We start from the raw sequence: 22,580 nt of genomic DNA, 5'->3' as shown, positions 1-22,580 counted from the left end.
TTTCCAGATGAGGTCACTGAAGCACAGAGAAGTGAAGTGACTCGCCCAAGGTCACCCAGTAGGCAAGCGGCGGAGCCGGGATTAGAACCCATGACCTGTATATATGTATATACCACTCTCCATCCCCCCCATCTTACCTCCTTCCCTTCCCCACAGCACCTGTATATATGTATATATGTTTGTACATATTTATTACTCTATTTCTTTATTTATATTATTTGTGCATATCTATTCTATTTATTTTATTTTGTTAGTATGTTTGGTTTTGTTCTCTGTCTCCCCCTTTTAGACTGTGAGCCCACTGTTGGGTAGGGACTGTCTCTATATGTTGCCAATTTGTACTTCCCAAGCGCTTAGTACAGTGCTCTGCACATAGTAAGCGCTCAATAAATACGATTGATGATGATGATATGTTTGTACATATTTATTACCCTAATTATTTATTTATTTTACTTGTCCATATCTATTCTATTTATTTTATTTTGTTAGTATGTTTGGTTTTGTTCTCTGTCTCCCCCTTTTAGACTGTGAGCCCACTGTTGGGTAGGGACCGTCTCTATATGTTGCCAACTTGGACTTCCCAAGCGCTTAGTCCAGTGCTCTGCACACAGTAAGCGCTCAATAAATACGATTGATGATGATGACCTTATGAACCCCAGGCCCGTGCTCTGTCCGCAGCGCCCCGCTGCTTCACCAGCCCCCGTTGTAGGGGTCAGCAGGGGCCTGGTGATGGGAAGACCCCCGAGAGGACCCGGGGAGGGGCTTGGGCGGATCGGCCTCCTCTTCCCTCCTTCTCCCGGCGGCTCCTGACGGCTGCTGGTGCTGGGGGTTGGGGTAAAATAAAAAAAATGAATAATAATAATAATAATAATAATAATAATAATAATTGCATTTATTAAGTGGTTACTATGTGCAAAGCACTGTTCTAAGCGCTGGGGATGTTACAGGGTGATCAGGTTGTCCCATGTGGGGCTCACAGTCTCAGTCCCCATTTTACAGATGAGGAAACTGAGGCCCAGAGAAGTGAAGTGACTTGCCCAAAGTCACACAGCTGACAGTTGGCGGAGCCGGGGTTTGAACCCATGACCTCTGACTTCAAAGCCCGGGCTCTTCTCCACTGAGCCACGCTGCTTCTCTATAATGGTATTTGTTAAGCGCTTACTATGTGCAAAGCACTGTTTTAAGCACTGGGGGGGATACAGGGTGATCAGGTTGTCCCACGTGGGGCTCACAGTCTTCACCAGCGTGGCTCAGTGGAAAGAACCCGGGCTTTGGAGTCAGAGGGCATGGGTTCGAATCCCCACTCCGCCACATGCCTGCTGTGTGACTTTGGGCAAGTCACTTCTCTGAGCCTCAGTTACCTCATCTGTAAAATGGGGATTAAAGATTGTGAGCCCCACATGGGACAACCTGATCACCTTGTATCCTCCCCAGCGCTTAGAACAGTGCTTGGCGCGTAGTAAGCGCTTAACAAATACCAAAATTATTATGTAGAGAAGCAGCGTGGCGCAGTGGAAAGAGCCCGGGCTTTGGAGTCAGAGGTCATGGGTTTGAACCCAGCTCCGCCACATGCCTGCTGTGTGACCTTGGGTAAGTCACTAAACTTCTCTGAGCCTCAGTTACCTCATCTGTAAAATGGGGATTAATCAATCAATCAATCGTATTTATTGAGTGCTTACTGTGTGCAGAGCACTGTACTAAGCGCTTGGGAAGTCTAAGCTGGCAACATATAGAGACGGTCCCTACCCAACAGTGGGCTCACAGTCTAGAAGGGGGAGACAGAGAACAAAACAAAACATATTAACAAAATAAAATAAATAGAATATGTACAAGTAAAATTAATAAATAGAGTAATAAATACTTAAATAATAAATAAATAAATATTAAGACTTTGAGCCCCACGTGGGACAACTTGATCACCTCGTATCCCCCCCAGAGCTTAGAACAGTGCTTTGCACATAGTGAGCACTTAATAAATGCCATTATTATTATTATAATTCACCCCCATTTTCCAGATGAGGTAGCTGAGGCCCAGAGAATCAATCAATCAATCAATCAATCGTATTTATTGAGCGCTTACTATGTGCAGAGCACTGTACTAAGCGCTTGGGAAGTACAAATTGGCATCACATAGAGACAGTCCCTACCCAACAGTGGGCTCACAGTCTAAAAGGGGGAGACAGAGAACAGAACCAAACATACCAACAAAATAAAATAAGTAGGATAGAAATGTACAAGTAAAATAAATAAATAAATAGATAAATAGAGTAATAAATATGTACAACCATATATACATATATACAGGTGCTGTGGGGAAGGGAAGGAGGTAAGACGGGAGGATGGAGAGGGGGACGAGGGGGAGAGGAAAGAAGGGGCTCAGTCTGGGAAGGCCTCCTGGAGGAGGTGAGCTCTCAGCAGGGCCTTGAAGGGAGGAAGAGAGCTAGCTTGGCGGATGGGCAGAGGGAGGGCATTCCAGGCCCGGGGGATGACGTGGGCCAGGGGTCGATGGCGGGACAGGCGAGAGCGAGGTACAGTGAGGAGATTAGTGGTGGAGGAGCGGAGGGTGCGGGCTGGGCAGTAGAAGGAGAGAAGGGAGGTGAGGTAGGAGGGGGCGAGGGAATGGATGGACAGCCTGGAAGCCCAGGGGGAGGAGTTTCTGCTTGATGCGCAGATTGATCGGTAGCCATTGGAGGTTTTTGAGGAGGGGAGTAATATGTCCAGAGCGTTTCTGGACAAAGATAATCCGGGCAGCAGCATGAAGTATGGATTGAAGTGGAGAGAGACACGAGGATGGGAGATCAGAGAGAAGGCTAGAAGTGACTTGCCCAAAGTCACCCAGCTGACAAGTGGCGGAGCCGGGATTTGAACCCATCATCATCATCATCATCATAGCATTTATTAAGCGCTTACTATGTGCAAAGCACTGTTCTAAGCACTGGGGAGGTTAACAAGGTGATCAGGTTGTCCCACGGGGGACTCACAGTCTTCATCCCCATTTTACAGATGAGGTCACTGAGGCCCAGAGAAGTGAAGTGACTTGCCCAAAGTCACCCAGCTGACGAGTGGCGGAGTCGGAATTTGAACCCATGACCTCTGACTCCAAAGCCCGGGCTCTTTCCCCCCGACCCCCCAAGTTTGACGACGCCAGGGAACACAGGCTTTCCGGGGTCCCAGCTGGCATGCCCCCCCCGAACCCCAGGCTACTTTTGGGTTTCTCAGGAAGCTGGACTGGTAGCCATGAGTGTCAGAGGAGTCGCCCAGGATGGTAGTTCATTCATTCATTCATCCAGTCGTATTTATTGAGCGCTTACTGTGTGCAGAGCACTGTACTAAGCACTTGGGAAGTACAGGTTGGCAACATCTAGAGACGGTCCCTACCCAACAGAGGGCTCACAGTCTAGAAGGGGGAGACAGACAACAAGACAAAACATATTAACAAAATAAATAGAATATGTACAAGTAAAATAAATAAATAGAGTAATAAGTAAAATAAATAAATAAATAGAGTGATAAATAAATAAATAGAGTAATAGAGTAGTGCTTGCCGCCCCTCATCCTGAACACAGTATGTCCCCAGGCGAGGCGCTGAACTTGTAAAGCGGCGTGCGTGACTAGCGGGCAGAGAAGCAGCGTGGCTCAGTGGAAAGAGCAGGGGCTTTGGAGTCATCATCATCAGTCGTATTTATTGAGCGCTTACTGTGTGCAGAGCACTGTACTAAGCGCTTGGGAAGTACAAGTTGGCAACATATAGAGACAGTCCCTACCCAACAGTGGGCTCACAGTCTAAAAGGGGTCGGGGGTCACAGGTTCAAATCCCGGCCCCGCCGACTGTCAGCTGTGTGGCTTCGGGCAAATCGCTTCACTTCTCTGGGCCTCAGTTCCCTCATCTGGAAAATGGGGCTTAAAATTGTGTGAGCCCCCCCGTGGGACAACCTGATCACCTTGTAACCTCCCCCGCACTTAGAAAAGTGCTTGGCACGTAGTAAGCGCTTAACAAATACCAACGTTATTATTATTATGACTAGAGTCAGCAGGACCGGGATTCTAATCCCGGCCCTGCTGCTTGTCTGCTGTGTGACCTTGGGCAAGTCACTTCACTTCTCTGGGCCTCCATTACCTCGTCTGTAAAATGGGGATTGAGAATGTGAGCCCCATTCATTCATTCATTCATATTTCAATCAATCAATCAATCACATTTATTGAGCGCTTTGTGCAGAGCACTATACTAAGCACTTGGGAAGTACAAGTTTCTATTATTTATTTATTTACAAGTATTTATTAAGTGCGTATTTATTAAGAGCACTGTAATATAATATAATAATATAATGATGGCATTTGTTAAGCGCTTACTGTGTGCAAAGCACTATTTTAAGCGCTGGGGGGGATACAAGGTGATCAGGTTGTCCCACGTGGGGCTCACAGTCTTATTAATCTCCATTTTACAGATGAGGGAACTGAGGCACAGAGAAGTTAAGCGACTTGCCCAATGTCACACAGCAGGCATGTGGCGGAGCTGGGATTCGAACCCATGACCTCCGACTCCAAAGCCCGGGCTCTTTCCACCGAGCCACGCCGCTTCTGTACTAAACACTTGGGAAAGTACAGTTCAACAATAAGCAGTGATGTTCCCTGCCCCAGCGAACTCACAATCTTAAAGGGAGGGAGACAGACGTCAATACAAATAAATAAAATTACATTCATTCGATCGTATTTACTGAGCGCTTACTGTGTGCAAAGCACTGTACTAAGTGCTTGGGAGAGTACAGTGGCTCAGTGGAAAGAGCCCGGGCTTGGGAGTCAGAGGTCGTGGGTTCATTCATCCATTCATTCAATCGTATTTATTGAGCGCTTACTGTGTGCGGAGCACTGTACTAAGCGCTTGGGAAGTCCAAGTTGGCAACATATAGAGACGGTCCCTACCCAACAACGAGCTCACGGTCTAGAGGGAGAGACGGACATTAATACAAATAGATAAAACAATCAATTACAGATATCTACAAATAGATACGTACGATCCGGGCTCCGCCACTTGTCAGCTGGGTGACTTTGGGCAGGTCACTTCACTTCTCTGGGCCTCAGTGACCTCATCTGTCAAATGGGGATGCCCCACCTGGGACAACCCGATTACCTTGTATCTCCCCCAGTGCTTAGAACAGTGCTTGGCACATGGTAAGCACTTAACAAATACCATTATTATTATTCTTATTACAATATAACAGTATTATAATAATATAATAATAATATAAGCAGAGAAGCAGCGTGGCTCAATGGGAAAGAGCCCGGGCTTTGGAGGCAGAGGTCATGGGTTCAAATCCCGGCTCTGCCAATTGTCAGCTGTGTGACTTTGGGCAAGTCACTTAACTTCTCTGGGCCTCGGTTACCTCATCTGTAAAATAGGGATGAAGACCGTGAGCCCCACAGGGGACAACCTGATTACCTTGTAACCTCCCCAGCGCTTAGAACAGTGGTTTGCACATAGTAAGTGCTTAATAAATGTCACCATTATTATTATTATTATTATTATTATTATAATGTTGGTATTTGTTAAGCGCTTACTATGTGCCAAGCACTGTTCTAAGCGCTGGGGTAGATACAAGGTAATCAGGTTGTCCCACATGGGGCTCACAGTCTTCATCCCCATTTTCCAGATGAGGGAACTGAGGCCCAGAGAAGTGAAGTGACATGCCCAAAGTCACACAGCTGACAAGTGGCAGAGCCGGGATTTGAACCCCTGACCTCTGACTCCAAAGCCCGTGACTTGCCCAAGGTCACACAGCAGACATGTGGGGGAGGTGGGATTAGAACCCATGACCTCTGACTCCCAAGCCTGTGCTCTTTCCACCGAGCCACGCTGCTTCTCTATAATAATGGCATTTATTAAGTGCTTACTATGTGCAAAGCACTGTTCTAAGCGCTGGGGAGGTTACAAGGTGATCAGGTTGTCCCATGGGGGGCTCACGGTCTTAATCCTCATTTTACAAATGAGGTAACTGAGGCCCAGAGAAGTGAAGTGACTTGCCCAAAGTCACACAGCTGACAGTTGGCAGAGCCGGGATTTGAACCCATGACCTCTGACTCCAAAGCCCGGGCTCTTTCCACTGAGCCACGCAGTATTTGCGTGATGATGAAGAGGAGATGAGGAGATGAGGAAAAGTCACGAGGGACAGCGCTTATCCACCCCAGCGCTTAGTACAGTGCCGGGCCCATGGTAAGCGCTTAACAAATCCGACCAATATTGTGATTATTATACAGCAGCAGCCGCTGCATCTGCTTGGCTCTCTCTTCCTTTGTCTCCCGCAGCGCGCTGGGAGAAACCTGGAAGAGATTGCGGTGCAGAGCCCCCACGTCCCGGCCCACGGGGCCCTGGCCAAGCTGAGAACTGAGGTAAATCAATCAATCAATCAATCATATTTATTGAGCGCTTACTGTGCACAGAGCACTGTACTAAGCGCTTGGGAAGTCCAAGTTGGCAACATCTAGAGACAGTCCCGACCCAACAGTGGGCTCACAGTCTAAAGAAACTCCGCCCGCCCTTGCAACCCCGAGATCGGCCCCCGTGGGAGCTCAGCCAACAACCCCAATCAGTTGTATTTATTGAGCTCTTACTGTGTGCAGAGCACTGTACTAAGCGCTTGGGAAGTCCCAGTTGGCAACATATAGAGACAGTCCCTACCCAACAGTGGGCTCACATTCTAAAAGGGGGAATATATCCCTCCTTATATAGGGGGAATGTATATATCCATATAGACACGTATATATTGTTTATATGTGTGTGTGTGTGTGTGTATACACACACACACACACACACACACACACATATATACACAAATACATATGTATCGACACACAGAAGCAGCGTGGCTCAGTGGGAAGAGCACGGGCTTGGGAGCCAGAGGTCATGGGCTCTAATCCCAGCTCCGCCGCATGTCTACTGTGTGACCCTGGGCAAGTCACTTAACTTCTCCGAGCCTCAGGTACCTCATCTGTAAAATGGGGCTGAAGACTGTGAGTCCCACGGGGGACCACCCGATCACCTCGTATCCGCCCCCAGCACGTAGAACAGTGCTCTGCACGTAGTAAGCGCTCAATAAATGCGATTGAATGAATGAATAGTAAGCGCTTAACAAATGCCATCGTTATTACACACCCCTCCCACACCACCACCACCCGTGGGGGGGATTCCAAGCAGGAGTGACCCCTCCCTGACGCAAGGCGGCCTCCCCTCTCCGGGGGCGTCTAGGACATCCCCAGTTCCCAGAATGCCCCGGGAGAGGACTTTGGCCATGGTCCCTGGCAGGCCATGAAAGCTGAGCTGGGGTTGGACGACGGAGATCCGGCCTGCTTCCTTCGGGCCTTCAGCATCGTCATGGTCCTGCGCAAGGTACAGCCGCCGGGCCGGGCCGTGGGCGGGGACCCCCCGTCAGGTCACCCCCGCCTCCCGGGAGACGGGATGAGGTCAGACCCCGCTCCCGGGTTGCAGGGGGATGGCGGAGGCGGGCCGGGGGTCGGGGTGGGCGCCCGCCAACCTCCTCCCCGTCCCTCTCTAGGCGGCCCTGAAGCAGCTCCCCAGGAACAAGGTGCCCAGGATGGCCGTGATGGTCAAATCCCTCACCCGCTGCAGTGGAGATGCCGGGGCCGTGTTTAGGGACCCCACGGGTGAGGCGACGCGCGTGGGGGGCGGGGGAGAGGTGGAGGGGGGGGGTCGCGGCGGGGCGGGAGGGACCCACGGGGCCGCTGTGCGCAGGGGAAATGCAGGGGACCGTGCATCGCCTGCTGCTGGAGGAGCGGGACACCCAGCTCAAGGCCGGAGCCGTGCTGCTGCTCAGGCAGGTCAGGAGCCGCGGGACGGCGGGCGGGCGGGCGGACGGACGGGTACAGCCCGGGCCTGGGAGTTGGAACGACCTGGGTCAATCAATCAATCAATCGATCGTATGTATTGAGCGCTTACTGTGTGCAGAGCACTGGACTAAGCGCTTGGGAAGTCCAAGTTGGCAGCATATAGAGACGGTCCCTACCCAACGGCGGGCTCACAGTCTAAAACGAGGGGGGGGGTCTAAACGTCTAAAAGTCACTGTGTGCAGAGCACTGTACTAAGCGCTTGGGAAGTACAAGTTGGCAACGTATAGAGACGGTCCCTACCCAGCGGTGGGCTCACAGTCTAAAAGGGGGGGTCTAAAAGTCACTGTGTGCAGAGCACTGTACTAAGCGCTTGGGAAGTACAAGTTGGCAACATAGAGAGACAGTCCCTACCCAACAGTGGGCTCACAGTTTAAAAGGGGGGGTCTAAAAGTCTAAAAGTCACTGTGTGCAGAGCACTGTACTAAGCGCTTGGGAAGTCCAAGTTGGCAACATATAGAGACAGTCCCTACCCAACAGTGGGCTCACAGTCTAAAAGGGGAGGTCTAAAAGTCACTGTGTGCAGAGCACTGTACTAAGCGCTTGGGAAGTCCAAGGTGGCAACATATAGAGACGGTCCCTACCCAACGGTGGGCTCACAGTCTAAAAGGGGGGGGGTCTAAAAGTCTAAAAGTCACTGTGTGCAGAGCACTGTACTAAGCGCTTGGGAAGTCCAAGTTGGCAACATATAGAGACAGTCCCTACCCAACAGTGGGCTCACAGTCTAAAAGCGGGGGTCTAAAAGTCTAAAAGTCGCTCTACCACGTGTCCCTGGGCTTCACTTCTCTGGGACTCAGTTCTCTCTGCTAAAATGGGGATTAATAATAATGATAATAATAATAATAATGATAATAATGATGGTATTAAGCGCTTACTATGTGCAAAGCACCGTTCTAAGCGCTGGGGGGATACGAGGTAATCAGGTTGTCCCAAGGGGGGCTCACAGTCTTAATCCCCATTTTACAGGTGAGGTAACTGAGGCCCAGAGAAGTGAAGTGACTTGCCCAAAGTCACACAGCTGACAGTTGGCGGAGCCGGGATTTGAACCCCTGGCCTCTGGCTCCAAAGCCCGGGCTCTTTCCACTGAGCCACGCTGCTTCCCTAAGAGAGATGAAGATTAAGAGAGTGTGAGCCCCACGTGGGGCAGGGGTTGTCTAACCTGATTAACCTGTATCTACCCCAGTGCTTAGAAGAGAGCGTGGCACATAGCGCTTAACAAATACCATAATTATTATTATTTATTAATTAACAAGGGGCGGGTAATAATAATAATAATGGCATTTGTTAAGTGCTTACTATGTGCAAAGCAATCAATCAATCAATCAATCGTATTGAGTGCTTACTGTGTGCAGAGCACTGTATGGGAAGTACAAGTTGGCAACATAAGCACTGTTCTAAGTGCTGGGGAGGCTACAAGGTGATTAAGTTGTCCCATGCGGGGCCTCACAGTCAACCCCCATTTTCCAGATGAGGTAACTGAGGCCCAGAGAAATTCAGTGACTTGCCCAAAGTCACCCAGCTGACAAGTGGCGGAGCCGGGATTTGAACCCCTGACCACTGACTCCAAAGCCCGGGCTCTTTCCACTGAGCCACGCTGCTTCTCTGGTGCCAGGGTAGTGGGGTGGGAGGATGCGGAGGGAGGGCGGACGGTGGTGAAGGGAGGGAGGATGGCGGGCAGATAGTGGGGCGAGGAGGCGGGACAGTGGACTGTAGTGGACGGAAGAGGGAGGGTGGGCGACCAGCTGCCTCCCACAGTCCCAGTCCTCGGTGGGGGGGAGGGCAGTGTCCGGGGTTTGACCCGGCTGGGCCCCATCGCCGCCCAGGAGTTACTATGTTTGGTTTTGTTCTCCGTCTCCCCCTTTTAGACTGTGAGCCCACTGGTGGGTAGGGACCGTCTCTATATGATGCCAACTTGTACTTCCCAAGCGCTTAGTCCAGTGCTCTGCACACAGTAAGCGCTCAATCAATACGATTGATGATGATGATATGTTGCCAACTTGGACTTCCCAAGCGCTTAGTCCAGTGCTCTGCAATCAATCAATCAATCAATCGTATTTATTGAGCGCTTACTATGTGCAGAGCACTGTACTAAGCGCTTGGGAAGTACAAATTGGCATCACATAGAGACAGTCCCTACCCAACAGTGGGCTCACAGTCTAAAAGGGGGAGACAGAGAACAGAACCAAACACACCAACAAAATAAAATAAGTAGGATAGAAATGTACAAGTAAAATAAATAAATAAATAAATAAATAGAGTAATAAATATGTACAACCATATATACATATATACAGGTGCTGTGGGGAAGGGAAGGAGGTAAGACGGGGGGATGGAGAGGGGGACGAGGGGAGAGGAAAGAAGGGGCTCAGTCTGGGAAGGCCTCCTGGAGGAGGTGAGCTCTCAGCAGGGCCTTGAAGGGAGGAAGAGAGCTAGCTTGGCGGATGGGCAGAGGGAGGGCATTCCAGGCCCGGGGGAGGACGTGGGCCGGGGGTCGATGGCGGGGCAGGCGAGAGCGAGGTACTGCACACAGTAAGCGCTCAATAAATACGATTGATTGATTGATTGGGGGGGGATCCGGGCCGGCCTTGAGCGAGTTGCCTCCTGCCCCCCCTAGATTGGCGTGTTCTCCCCCTCCCACCGCAATCACTACCTCAACGTGACCCCCAGCAACCTGGTCCGGATCTTCAGCCTGGAGCCTGGGGCGGGGCCCCTCCCTCAGGTAAGCCCCCTGCCCGCCATCCTGGGTCAGACCTCCCCCTACCCAGCCTCAGGGCTCCGCCGATTGTCAGCTGTATGACCTTGGGCAAGTCATTTCATTCTCTATATGTCGCCAACTTGTACTTCCCAAGCGCTCCGCACACAGTAAGCGCTCGATAAATACGATTGCTTGGTTTCACTTCTCTGGGCCTCAGTGACCTCATCTGTAAAACGGGGATGAAGGCTGTGAGCCCCCCGTGGGGCAACCTGATTTATTGATTTATTTTACCTGTACCTATCTATTCTATTTATTTTATTTTGTTAATATGTTTGGTTTTGTTCTCTGTCTCCCCCTTCTAGACTGTGAGCCCACTGTTGGGTAGGGACTGTCTCTATATAATGATAATAATGTTGGCATTTGTTAAGCGCTTACTATGTGCAAAGCACTGTTCTAAGCGCTGGGGGGGTACAGAGTGATCAGGTTGTCCCACGTGGGGCTCACAGTCTTAATCCCCATTTTACAGATGAGGTAACTGAGGAGAAGTTAAGTGACTTGCCCAAGGTCACACAGCAGACATGTGGAGGAGCCGGGGATTCGAACCCATGACCTCTGACTCCAAAGCCCGGGCTCTTTCCACCGAGCCACGCTGCTTCTCTATATGTTGCCAACTTGTACTTCCCAAGCGCTTAGTCCAGTGCTCTGCACACAGTAAGCGCTCAGTAAATACGATTGATGATGATGATGATGTAACCTCCCCAGCACTTAGAACAGGGCTTTGCACATTCATTCATTCAGTCGTATTTATTGAGCGCTTACTGTGTGCAGAGCGCTGGACTAAGCGCTTGGGAAGTCCAAGTTGGCAACATATAGAGACAGTCCATACCCAACAACGGGCTCACAGTCTAGAAGGGGGAGGCGGACAACAAAACAAGGCAGGCAGGGATTGTGTCTACTTACGCAACTTTAACTCCCAAGGGCTTAGTACAGTGCTCTGCACATAATAAGCTCTTGACACATATCCCAATTATTAATTACTATCATAGCTAACTCTAGCTACCGGAGGGAGAAACCAGTCACGGGGCGGTAGACTGACTGCAGAGAGGAGCAGGCCGAGGGGACCTCCTGGCCCGTTGCCACCTCTGGCTACGGTTTTCCTTCAATCGTACTTATTGAGCGCTTACTGTGTGCAGAGCACTGTACTAAGCGCTTGGAAAGTAAAAGTTGGCAACATAGAGACGGTCCCTACCCAACAGCAGGCCCACAGTCTAGAAGGGGGAGACAGGCAACAAAACATATTAACAAAATAGAATAGTAATCAATTATTCCTTAGTTTAGGTCAATGTATAGAAAAAGAAGCTTTCCAGGAATCAGTGGCTCTGTTTTTCCTTTTGCAATACAACATATTCACAGTTAACAGGAGTATGCTAGCAGTTCTTCCAGACCCAATGCTCGGGGCTCCCACGGCCCAGAATTTTCCACATGGAACCGGAAGGGTGTCCCTGCCCCAATAGCTGGGAATAGTGCTGTCCCCAAGTGCAGCTGACACAAAGCTTCTCCGGCTGGCTTGGAAAATGTGAACTCCAGATGGAACTGCCCGACTTCTGGGCCTGGGTTTGGGGGCGGTGGTCCTAAAGCCCAGGCTGAGGGCTACCGCACCTGTTCAGCCCCAATATCACATAGTAAGTGCTTAATACATGCCACCATTGTTATTATTATTATTATTATTATTATTATTCTCTCCCTTTCCAGGCCCCCAGGCCTCCCAAGCTCCCCGTGGCTTTTTCAGAGCCGGGTGCCCCGTGCCCACTCTTGCAGTATGGACTGGAGAGAGGCAGGGAGGTCAGCAAAGAGTCATCTTACCTCCTTCCCTTCCCCACAGCACCTGTATATATGTATATATGCTTGTACATATTTATTACTCTATTTATTTATTTTAGTTGTACATGCCACCATTATTATTATTATTATTATTCTCTCCCTTTCCAGGCCCCCAGGCCTCCCAAGCTCCCCGTGGCCTCTTCAGAGCCGGGTACCCCGTGCCCACTCTTGCAGTATGGACTGGAGAGAGGCAGGGAGGTCAGCAAAGAGTCATCTTACCTCCTTCCCTTCCCCACAGCACCTGTATATATGTATATATGCTTGTACATATTTATTACTCTATTTATTTATTTATTTTACTTGTACATGCCACCATTATTATTATTATTATTATTATTATTATTATTATTATTATTATTCTCTCCCTTTCCAGGCCCCCAGGCCTCCCAAGCTCCCCGTGGCTTTTTCAGAGCCGGGTGCCCCGTGCCCACTCTTGCAGTATGGACTGGAGAGAGGCAGGGAGGTCAGCAAAGAGTCATCTTACCTCCTTCCCTTCCCCATAGCACCTGTATATATGTATATATGCTTGTACATAGTTATTACTCTATTTATTTATTTTACTTGTACATGCCACCATTATTATTATTATTATTATTATTATTATTATTATTATTATTCTCTCCCTTTCCAGGCCCCCAGGCCTCCCAAGCTCCCCGTGGCCTTTTCAGAGCCGGGTGCCCCGTGCCCACTCTTGCAGTATGGACTGGAGAGAGGCAGGGAGGTCAGCAAAGAGTCATCTTACCTCCCTCCCTTCCCCACAGCACCTGTATATATGTATATATGCTTGTACATATTTATTACTCTATTTATTTATTTATTTATTTATTTTACTTGTACATGCCACTAGTATTATTATTATTATTATTATTATTATTCTCTCCCTTTCCAGGCCCCCAGGCCTCCCAAGCTCCCCGTGGCCTTTTCAGAGCCGGGTGCCCCATGTCCCCCTTTTAGACTGTGAGCCCACTGTTGGGTAGGGACTGTCTCTATATGTTGCCAATTTGTACTTCCCAAGCGCTTAGTACAGTGCTCTGCACATAGTAAGCGCTCAATAAATACGATTGATGATGATGATGATGACTGGAGAGAGGCAGGGAGGTCAGCGAAGAGTCATCTTACCTCCTTCCCTTCCCCACAGCACCTGTATATATGTATATATGTTTGTACAGATTTATTACTCAATTTATTTATTTATTTTACCTGTACATATCTATTCTATTTTATTTGGTTAGTATGTTTGGTTTCATTCTCTGTCTACCCCTTTTATACTGTGAGCCCACTATTGGGTAGGGACGGTCTCTGTATGTTGCCAACTTGTACTTCCCAAGCGCTTAGTACAGTGCTCTGCACACAGTAAGCGCTCAGTAAATACGATTGATGATGATGAAGATGTGGGGTAGGATAAGAGCTGGGCCCAGCGAGGTGGCCATTAGGTTGGAGAGGAAGGGTTGGACTGGAAAGATGTGGTGAGGAGAAACTGGGCCGATACGGCTACCCCAGTCATCATCATCATCATCAATCGTATTTATTGAGTGCTTACTGTGTGCAGAGCACTGTACTAAGCACTTGGGAAGTACAAGTTGGCAACATATAGAGACAGTCCCTACCCAACAGTGGGCTCACAGTCTAAAAGGGGGAGACAGAGAACAAAACCAAACATACTAACAAAATAAAATAAATAGAATAGATATGGACAAGTAAAATAAATAAATAAAAAGAGTAATAAATCTGTACAAACATATATACATATATACAGGTGCTGTGGGGAAGGGAAGGAGGTAAGACGGGGGGATGGAGAGGGGGACGAGGGGGAGAGGAAGGAAGGGGCTCAGTCTGGGAAGGCCTCCTGGAGGAGGTGAGCTCTCAGCAGGGCCTTGAAGGGAGGAAGAGAACTAGCTTAACTCCTTGCCTTCCCCACAGCACGTGTATATATGTATATATGTTTGTACATATTTATTACTCTATTTATCAATCAATCAATCAATCGTATTTAAGTGCTTACTGTGTGCAGAGCACTGTACTAAGCGCTTGGGAAGTACAAGTTGGTAACATATAGAGACGGGACCCTACCCAACAGCGGGCTCAATCAATCAATCATATTTATCGAGCACTTACTGTGTGCAGAGCACTGTACTAAGCGCTTGGGAAGGACAAGTTGGCAACATATAGAGACAGTCTCTACCCAACAGTGGGCTCACAGTCTAGAAGGGGGAGACAGAGAACAGAACCAAGCATATTAACAAAATAAAATAAATAGAATAGATATGTACAAGTAAAATAGAGTAATAAATATGTACAAACATATACACATACAGGCGCTGTGGGGAAGGGAAGGAGGTAAGACGGGGGGAGCCATATCGGCCCAGTTTCTCCTCACCACATCTTTTATTTTGTTTGGTTTTGTTCTCTGTCTCCCCTTTCTAGACTGTGAGCCCACTGTTGGGTAGGGACTGTCTCTGTATGTTGCCAACTTGGACTTCCCAAGCGCTTAGTATATACCTGTATATATGTTTGTACATATTTATTACTCTATTTATTTTACTTGTACATATCTATTCTATTTATTTTATTTTGTTAGTATGTTTGGTTTTGTTCTCTGTCTCCCCCTTCTAGACTGTGAGCCCACTGTTGGGTAGGGACTGTCTCTAGATGTTGCCAACTTGGACTTCCCAAGCGCTTAGTCCAGTGCTCTGCACACAGTAAGCGCTCAATAAATACGATTGATTGATTGATTAGTACGGTGCTCTGCACACAGTAAGCGCTCAATAAATACGATTGATTGATTGATTGATTGACTGCTTCTGACCTTCCCCTCCCGCCAGGAACAGCCGGGTCCCCAGCGGAGCCCCTGGCCCAGGGAGCGGATTGAACAATCGGGGCCGGACCCCCCAAGGACCGGGCCGTGGCCCCCACAGAACCTCCCTGAAGCAGGTAGGATGGGCGATGGCTCTCGCCTTCCTCCCCCTCCGTGCCCCTCCAGGCCTTGCCACCTTGGGACCGAGCAGGGAATTTCCTCCCACTTCCCGCTTCCCGTAGGGATCGGAGCTGGAGCCGATCCCTCCGTGGCCCTGCCCGGGCAGCCGGAGGACGGGCTGGGGACCAGTTCGTGTTGTAAATCGGTGGGACTCCAGCTTTCCTTGACCCGTCAAAGGCAAGCGCTTAGTACAGCGCTCTGCACACAGTAAGCGCTCAATAAATACGATTGATTGATTGATTAGATTAAAGGCAGCGAGGTTTAGTGGATAGAGCCGGGGCCTGGGACTTAGAAGGACCCGAGTTCTAATGCTGGCTCGGCCACGAGTCTGCTCTGTGACTCTGAGCAAGTGACTTCACGTCTCTGGGCCTCGGTTCCCTCATCTTGCCAACTTGTACTTCCCGAGCGCTTAGTACAGTGCTCTGCACACAGTAAGCGCTCAATAAATACGATTGATGATGATGATGATGGAAAATAATAAGAATAATTACGATGCTTGTTAAGCGCTTACTGTGTGCCAAGCGCTGTTATAGTAATCATCATCATCATCATCAATCGTATTTATTGAGCGCTTACTATGTGCAGGGCACTGTACTAAGCGCTTGGGAAGTACAAATTGGCAACATATAGAGACAGTCCCTACCCAACAGTGGGCTCACAGTCTAAAAGGGGGAGAATAATAATAATAATGTAATAATAGTAATAGTAATAATAGTAATAATAATGATGACATTTATTAAGCGCTTACTACGTGCTAAGCCCTGTTCTAAGCGCGGGGGAGGTTACAAGGTGATCAGGTTGTCCCACGGGGCGCTCACAGTCTTAATCCCCATTTTACAGATGAGGTAACTGAGGCACAGAGAAGTTAAGTGACTTATAATAATAATAATAATAATGATGGCATTTATTAAGCACTTACTATGTGCAAAGCACTGTTCTAAGCGCTGGAGAGGTTACAAGGTGATCAGGTTGTCCCACGGGGGGCTCACAGTTTTAATCCCCATTTTACAGATGGGGGAACTGAGGCCCAGAGAAGTGAAGTGACTTGCCCAAAGTCACACAGCTGACAATTGGTGGAGCCGGGATTTGAACCCACGACCTCTGACTCCAAAGCCCGTACTCTTTCCACTGAGCCATGCTGCTTATAATAATAATAATATTAATAATGTTGGTATTTGTTAAGCGCTGACTATGTGCAAAGCACTGTTCTAAGCGCTGGGGGGAACACAAGGAGATGAGGTTGTCCCACATGGGGCTCACAGTCTTAATCCCCATTTTACAGATGAGGGAACTGAGGTACAGAGAAGTGAAGTGACTTGCCCAAGGTCACACAGCAGGCATGGGGGATTCGAATCCGTGACCTCTGACTCCCAAGCCCACACTCTTTCCACTGAGCCACGCTGCTTCTCATGTTCTAAGCACTGGGGCAGATGCAGGGTAATCAGCTTGTCCCACGTGAGGCTCACAGGCTTCATCCCCATTTTACAGCTGAGGGAACTGAGGCATAGAGGAGTTAAGTGGCTTGCCCAAGGTCAAGCAAGAGCTCCCCTCTGGGACTCAGGGCCACCCTATAATAATAATAATAATAATGATGGCATTTATTAGGGGCTTACCATGTGCAAAGCACTGTTCTAAGCCCTGGGGAGGTTACAAGGTGATCAGGTTGTCCCACGGGGGTCTCACAGTCTTATTCCCCATTTGACAGATGAGGTAACTGAGGCACAGAGAAAAGTGACTTGCCCAAAGTCACCCAGCCGACAAGTGGAGGAGCCGGGATTAGAACCCATGACCCCTGACTCTCAAGCCCGGGCTCTTTCCATTAAGCCACGCTGCTTACTGGGGATTAAGCCCTGTAGGGGACAGGGACTGTGCCCAGCCTGATTAACTCATATCTACCGTAGTTCATTCATTCAATCAGTCGTATTTATTGAGCGCTTACTGTGTGCAGAGCACTGGACTAAGCGCTTGGGAAGTCCAAGTTGGCAACATACAGAGACGGTCCCTACCCAACAGTGGGCTCACAGTCTAGAAGGGGGAGACAGACTGTCTCTAGTTCTAGTTCTTAGAACAAGTACCATCATTATTAATAATAATAATAATAATAATAATAATAATGATGGTATTTGTTAAACGCTTACTACGTGCAAAGCACTTATTACCACAAGAAAAGCAGTGTGGCGTAGTGGAAAGAGCATTGGCTTGAGAGTCAGAGGACCTGAGTTCTGATCCCAGCTCCGCCACTGGTCCGCTGTGCGACCTTGGGCAAGCCACTTCACTTCTCTGGGCCTCAGTTACCTCACCTGGAAAATGGGGGCTCAGACCCGATTCCCTTGTATCTACCCCAGCACTGAGAGCAGTGGTAAGCGCTTAACAAATGCTGTTATTTGCTCACTACGATTGAGAAGCAGCGTGGCTCAGTGGGGAGAGCCCGGGCTTTGGAGTCAGAGGTCATGGGTTCAAATGCCGACTCCGCCACTTGTCAGCTGGGTGACTTTGGGCAAGTCGCTTCACTTCTCTAGGCCTCAGTTCCCTCATCTGTAAAATGGGGAAGAAGACTGTGAGCCCCATGTGGGACAATCTGATCACTCTGTAATCTCTCCAGCGCTTAGAACAGTGCTTTGCACATGGTAAGCGCTTAATAAGTGCCATTGTTATTATTATTATTATTACCCCAGCACTGAGAGCAGTGGTAAGCGCTTAACAAATACCGTTATTTGCTAAATACTATTGAGAAGCAGCGTGGCTCAGTGAGAAGAGCCCGGGCTTTGGAGTCAGAGGTCATGGGTTCAAATGCCGACTCCGCCACTTGTCAGCTGGGTGACTTTGGGCGAGTCGCTTCACTTCTCTGGGCCTCAGTTACCTCGTCTGTCAAGTGGGGATTAAGATTGTGAGCCCCCCGTGGGACAACCTGACTACCTTGTAACCTCCCCAGCGCTTAGAACAGTGCTTTGCACATGGTAAGCGCTTAATAAATGCCATTATCATTATTATTATTATTATTATTATTATTATTATTATAGGGTGGCCCTGAGTCCCAGAGAGGAGCTCTCTCCTCCCTCCGGCTCGCTGCAGGGAGGAGAAGGCTTGGGTGGGGGTGAGGCCAGTGGGGTCAGTGGCAGAACCCGCTGCAGTTGGGCACTGCCCTGGGGGGCCGAGACGCCGACTCCCCCCTCCCTCTGCCTTCCTCCCCGGCACGGATGAGAAGCAGCGTGGCTCAGTGGAAAGAGCCCGGGCTTTGGAGTCCGAGGTCATGGGTTCGAACCCCGGCTCCGCCACATGTCTGCTGTGTGACCTTGGGCAAGTCACTTCACTTCTCTGAGCCCCAGTTCCCTCATCTGTAAAACGGGGAGGAAGACGGTGAGCCCCCCGTGGGACAACCTGATCACCTTGTGCCCTCCCCAGCGCTTAGAACAGTGTTGTGCGCATAGTAAGCGCTGAACAAATGCCATTATTGTTATTATTATTATTAGATGAGCTGGACGGGCTGCTGGAGGCTTTGCCCGATGACTTCTTCTCTGCGGCCGAAGCCCCTAGCGAAGAGGGCACGTGACTCCGCGTGCGGCCCCGGAAAGCCGACTCTGCCTCCCGGGACGGGCATGGGAGGGAGAATGAGCTGCCCAGGGTTCGATGGGGGGTCGTGGCCTGGGCCGCACTGGCCGGCGGCGGACCCCATGGGTGGCCCTGTGTGGGGTCTCGACTGGGCCCTCCTGCCCACCCCGCTCCCTCCACCCGCTGCCAATGGACTGGCGAACGCTGGCAAGGCACAGGCCCGAGGGGCGGGGGAGCGAATGCACAGAGTCCCCTGCCCCGTTGGGGTTAACTGGTGACCCCCCAAAGGACGGGATCAGGCTGCTGAATCTGAATAAAGCAGCCCCCTACTCCCCAAACCCCTCAAAGGGCGGGATCCAGGCTGCTGAATCTGAATAAAGCAGCCCCCTATTCCCCAAATCCCTCAAAAGGCGGGATCCAGGCTCCTGAATCTGAATAAAGAAGCCCCCTATTCCCCAAATCCCTCTGCTCCACTAGTGTTTGTCATCCTCCGCCCCCTCTCCGGTGCCCCCCACCCCACTCTCCCTGGGTTTCAATCAATCGATCGTATTAATTGAGCGCTTACTGTGTGCAGAGCACCGCACTAAGCGCTTGGGAAGGACAAGTTGGCGACATATTAGAGACGGTCCCTACCCAACAGTGGGCTCAATAATGATGGCATTTATTAAGCGGGCTCACAGTCTAGAAAACTCGTTCATTCATTCAATCGTATTTATTGAGCGCTTACTGTGTGCAGAGCACTGCACTAAGCGCCTGGGAAGGACAAGTTGGTGACATATTAGAGACGGTCCCTACCCAACAGTGGGCTCACAGTCTAGAAGGGGGAGACAGAGAACAAAACATATTAACAAAATAAAATAGAATAGATATGTACAAGTAAAATAAATAGTGTAATAAATATGTACAAACATATATACATATTTACAGGTGCTGTGGGGAAGGGAAGGAGGTAAGACAGGGGGGATGGAGAGGGGGACGAGGGGGAAGACTGTGAGCCCCCCGTGGGACAGCCTGATCACCTTGTAACCTCCCCAGCGCTTAGAACAGTGCTTTGCACATTGTAAGCGCTTAATAAATGCCATCATCATCATCATCTTCTCCCCACTCGCGCTCAGCCCCACCGGGAGAGGGCAACCAGGATGGCACTGTACTCCTTGTGGAGGAAGGGGAGGATGGGGAAAAATAATAATAATAATAATGGTATTTATTAAGCGCTTACTATGTGCAAAGCACTGTTCTAAGCGCTGGGGAGAAGGTGATCAGGTTGTCCCACGGTGGGCTCACAGTCTTAATCCCCATTTTACAGACGAGGGAATTGAGGCCCAGAGAAGTGAAGTGACTCACCCACAGTCACACAGCTGACAGTTGGCGGAGCCGGGATTTGAACCCCTGATCTCTGACTCCAAAGCCCGGGCTCTTTCCACTAAAAAAAGAAAAAGACGGTGGGGGATGGCTTGGGGCAGATCTCCCCGCACTGGTCCCCCATCCCCCTCAGGTCCTGGTGCTTTTCCCCACTTCCATCTGCTACTAGGTGCGTTGATTGAACACCCACTTAGTGTGGCGACCGTGCCAGCACGGTGCAGCATGCTGAATAATAATAATAATAGTATTTATTAAGTGCTTACTATGTGCCAAGCACTGTTCTAAGCACTGGGGGGATACAAGGTAATCAGGTTGTCCCATGTGGGGCTCACAGTCTTAATCCCCATTTTACAGATGAGGTAACTGAGGCACAGAGAAGTTAAATGAGTTGCCCAAAGTCACACAGCTGACAATTGGCGAAGGCAGGATTTGAACCCATGACCTCTGACTCCAAAGCCCGGGCTCTTTCCACTGAGCCACGCTGCTTCTCAGAAGTCGCTGGTTCTCCCTGGGCGCCCTCTGGGACCCGGGCTTTCCTCCCCTCTGTGGGGTGGCGGGCAGTAGGGACCATCTCTATATGTTGCCAACTTGGACTTCCCAAGCGCTTAGTCCAGTGCTCTGCATATAGTAAGCGCTCAATAAATACGATTGATTGATTGAATGAGTGACTGAGCCCCCTCCTTCCTCTCCCCCTCTTCCCCCTCCCCCCCGCCTTACCTCCTTCCCTTCCCCACAGCACCTGCATATATGTATATATGCTTGTACGGATTTATTACTCTATTTATTTTACTTGTACATATTCTATTTATTTTATTTTGTTAATATGTTTTGTTTTGTTCTCTGCCTCCCCCTTCTAGACTGTGAGCCCACTGTTGGGTAGGCACCGTCTCTATATATGTTGCCAACTTGTACTTCCCAAGTGTATAGTACAGTGCTCTGCACACAGTCAGTGCTCAATAAATACGATTGAATGAATGAATGAATCAATCAATCAATCGTATTTATTGAACGCTTACTGTGTGCAGAGCACTGTACTAAGCGCTTGGGAAGTCCAAGTTGGCAACATACAGAGACAGTCCCTACCCAACAGTGGGCTCAATCAATCAATCAATCAATTGTATTTATTGAGCACTTACTGTGTGCAGAGCACTGTACTAAGCGCTTGGGAAGTACAAGTCGGCAACACAGAGAGACGGTCCCTACCCAACAGCGGGCTCACAGTCTAGAAGGGGGAGACAGAGAACAAAACCAAACATACTAACAAAATAAAATAGAATAGATATGTACAAGTAAGATAAATAGAGTAATAAATATGTACAAACATATATAGAGAAGCAGCGTGGCTCGGTGGAAAAGAGCACAGGCTTTGGAGTCAGAGGTCATGGGTTCGAATCCCAACTCCACCACGTCTGCTGTCTGACCTTGGGCAAGTGACTTAACTTCTCCGAGCCTCAGTTCCCTCATCTGTAAAATGGGGATTGAGACTGTGAGGCCCACGTGGGACAACTTGATCACCTTGCATCCCCCCAGCGCTTAGAACAGTGCTGTGCACATGGTAAGCGCTTAATAAATCATCATCAATCGTATTTATTGAGCGCTTACCATGTGCAGAGCACTGTACTAAGCGCTTGGGAAGTACAAATTGGCAACATATAGAGACGGTCCCTACCCAACAGTGGGCTAAATGCCATCATTATTATTATTATTATTATATCCATATATCCTGGAGCTGTGGGGAAGGGAAGGAGGTAAAGGAGTTGTTCTCTCAGCCTGCACAAAATGGAGTCAGTCATGTCAAGTCCACTAGTGGACAACAGGGATGGCTTTTGTCAGGCAGGTCAGGGTGGGGGAGGCCTTTGTTAGGCAGGTTTTTGTGGCGGGAAGTTTTGGCAGGCATTCTTCTTCCATGAAGAAGGGTGTACAAAGGGATGGGAGGAAGGGATGGGAAAACAAAATGGATATCAGACAAACCGGATCACAACAGGACGAGGGAGAGAATGAATGAATGAATGAATGAATGAATGAATGAATGAATGAATGAATGAATGAATGAATGAATGAATGAATGAATGAATGAATGAATGAATGAATGAATGAATGGTAAGTGAGTGACTGAGTGAAATGCGGCCGGCTGTGAGGAACGCGGCCCCAGGCCAGGCCCCGCCCCTTCCGGAGCGGTGACGTCACCCCAGAGTGGGGGCTGTGTGGGGTGACGTCATCACG

At 49.3% G+C, this 22,580-nt stretch overlaps 1 protein-coding gene across 1 annotated transcript in view; it reads left to right on the top strand.

Annotated features, from left to right (window-relative positions):
* The window catches only part of HROB (homologous recombination factor with OB-fold), a 31,052-nt gene extending 11,597 nt beyond the window's left edge, over positions 1 to 19,455 (top strand). The window contains 11 exon segments of the mRNA XM_038753633.1: positions 6,301 to 6,384; positions 7,241 to 7,381; positions 7,548 to 7,656; positions 7,745 to 7,830; positions 10,511 to 10,615; positions 12,344 to 12,433; positions 12,581 to 12,670; positions 12,846 to 12,935; positions 13,104 to 13,193; positions 15,295 to 15,403; positions 18,917 to 19,455. Coding sequence (XP_038609561.1) covers positions 6,301 to 6,384; positions 7,241 to 7,381; positions 7,548 to 7,656; positions 7,745 to 7,830; positions 10,511 to 10,615; positions 12,344 to 12,433; positions 12,581 to 12,670; positions 12,846 to 12,935; positions 13,104 to 13,193; positions 15,295 to 15,403; positions 18,917 to 18,996 — 1,074 coding nt within the window. The 3' untranslated portion in view covers positions 18,997 to 19,455.
* Positions 19,456 to 22,580: the final 3,125 nt, after the last annotated feature.

Source organism: Tachyglossus aculeatus, chromosome 11, assembly GCF_015852505.1.
Source record: "Tachyglossus aculeatus isolate mTacAcu1 chromosome 11, mTacAcu1.pri, whole genome shotgun sequence".
NCBI lineage: Eukaryota > Metazoa > Chordata > Mammalia > Monotremata > Tachyglossidae > Tachyglossus > Tachyglossus aculeatus.
The sequence above is the reverse complement of the archived record's forward strand: the minus strand, read 5'-3'. Positions and strand labels throughout refer to the sequence as shown.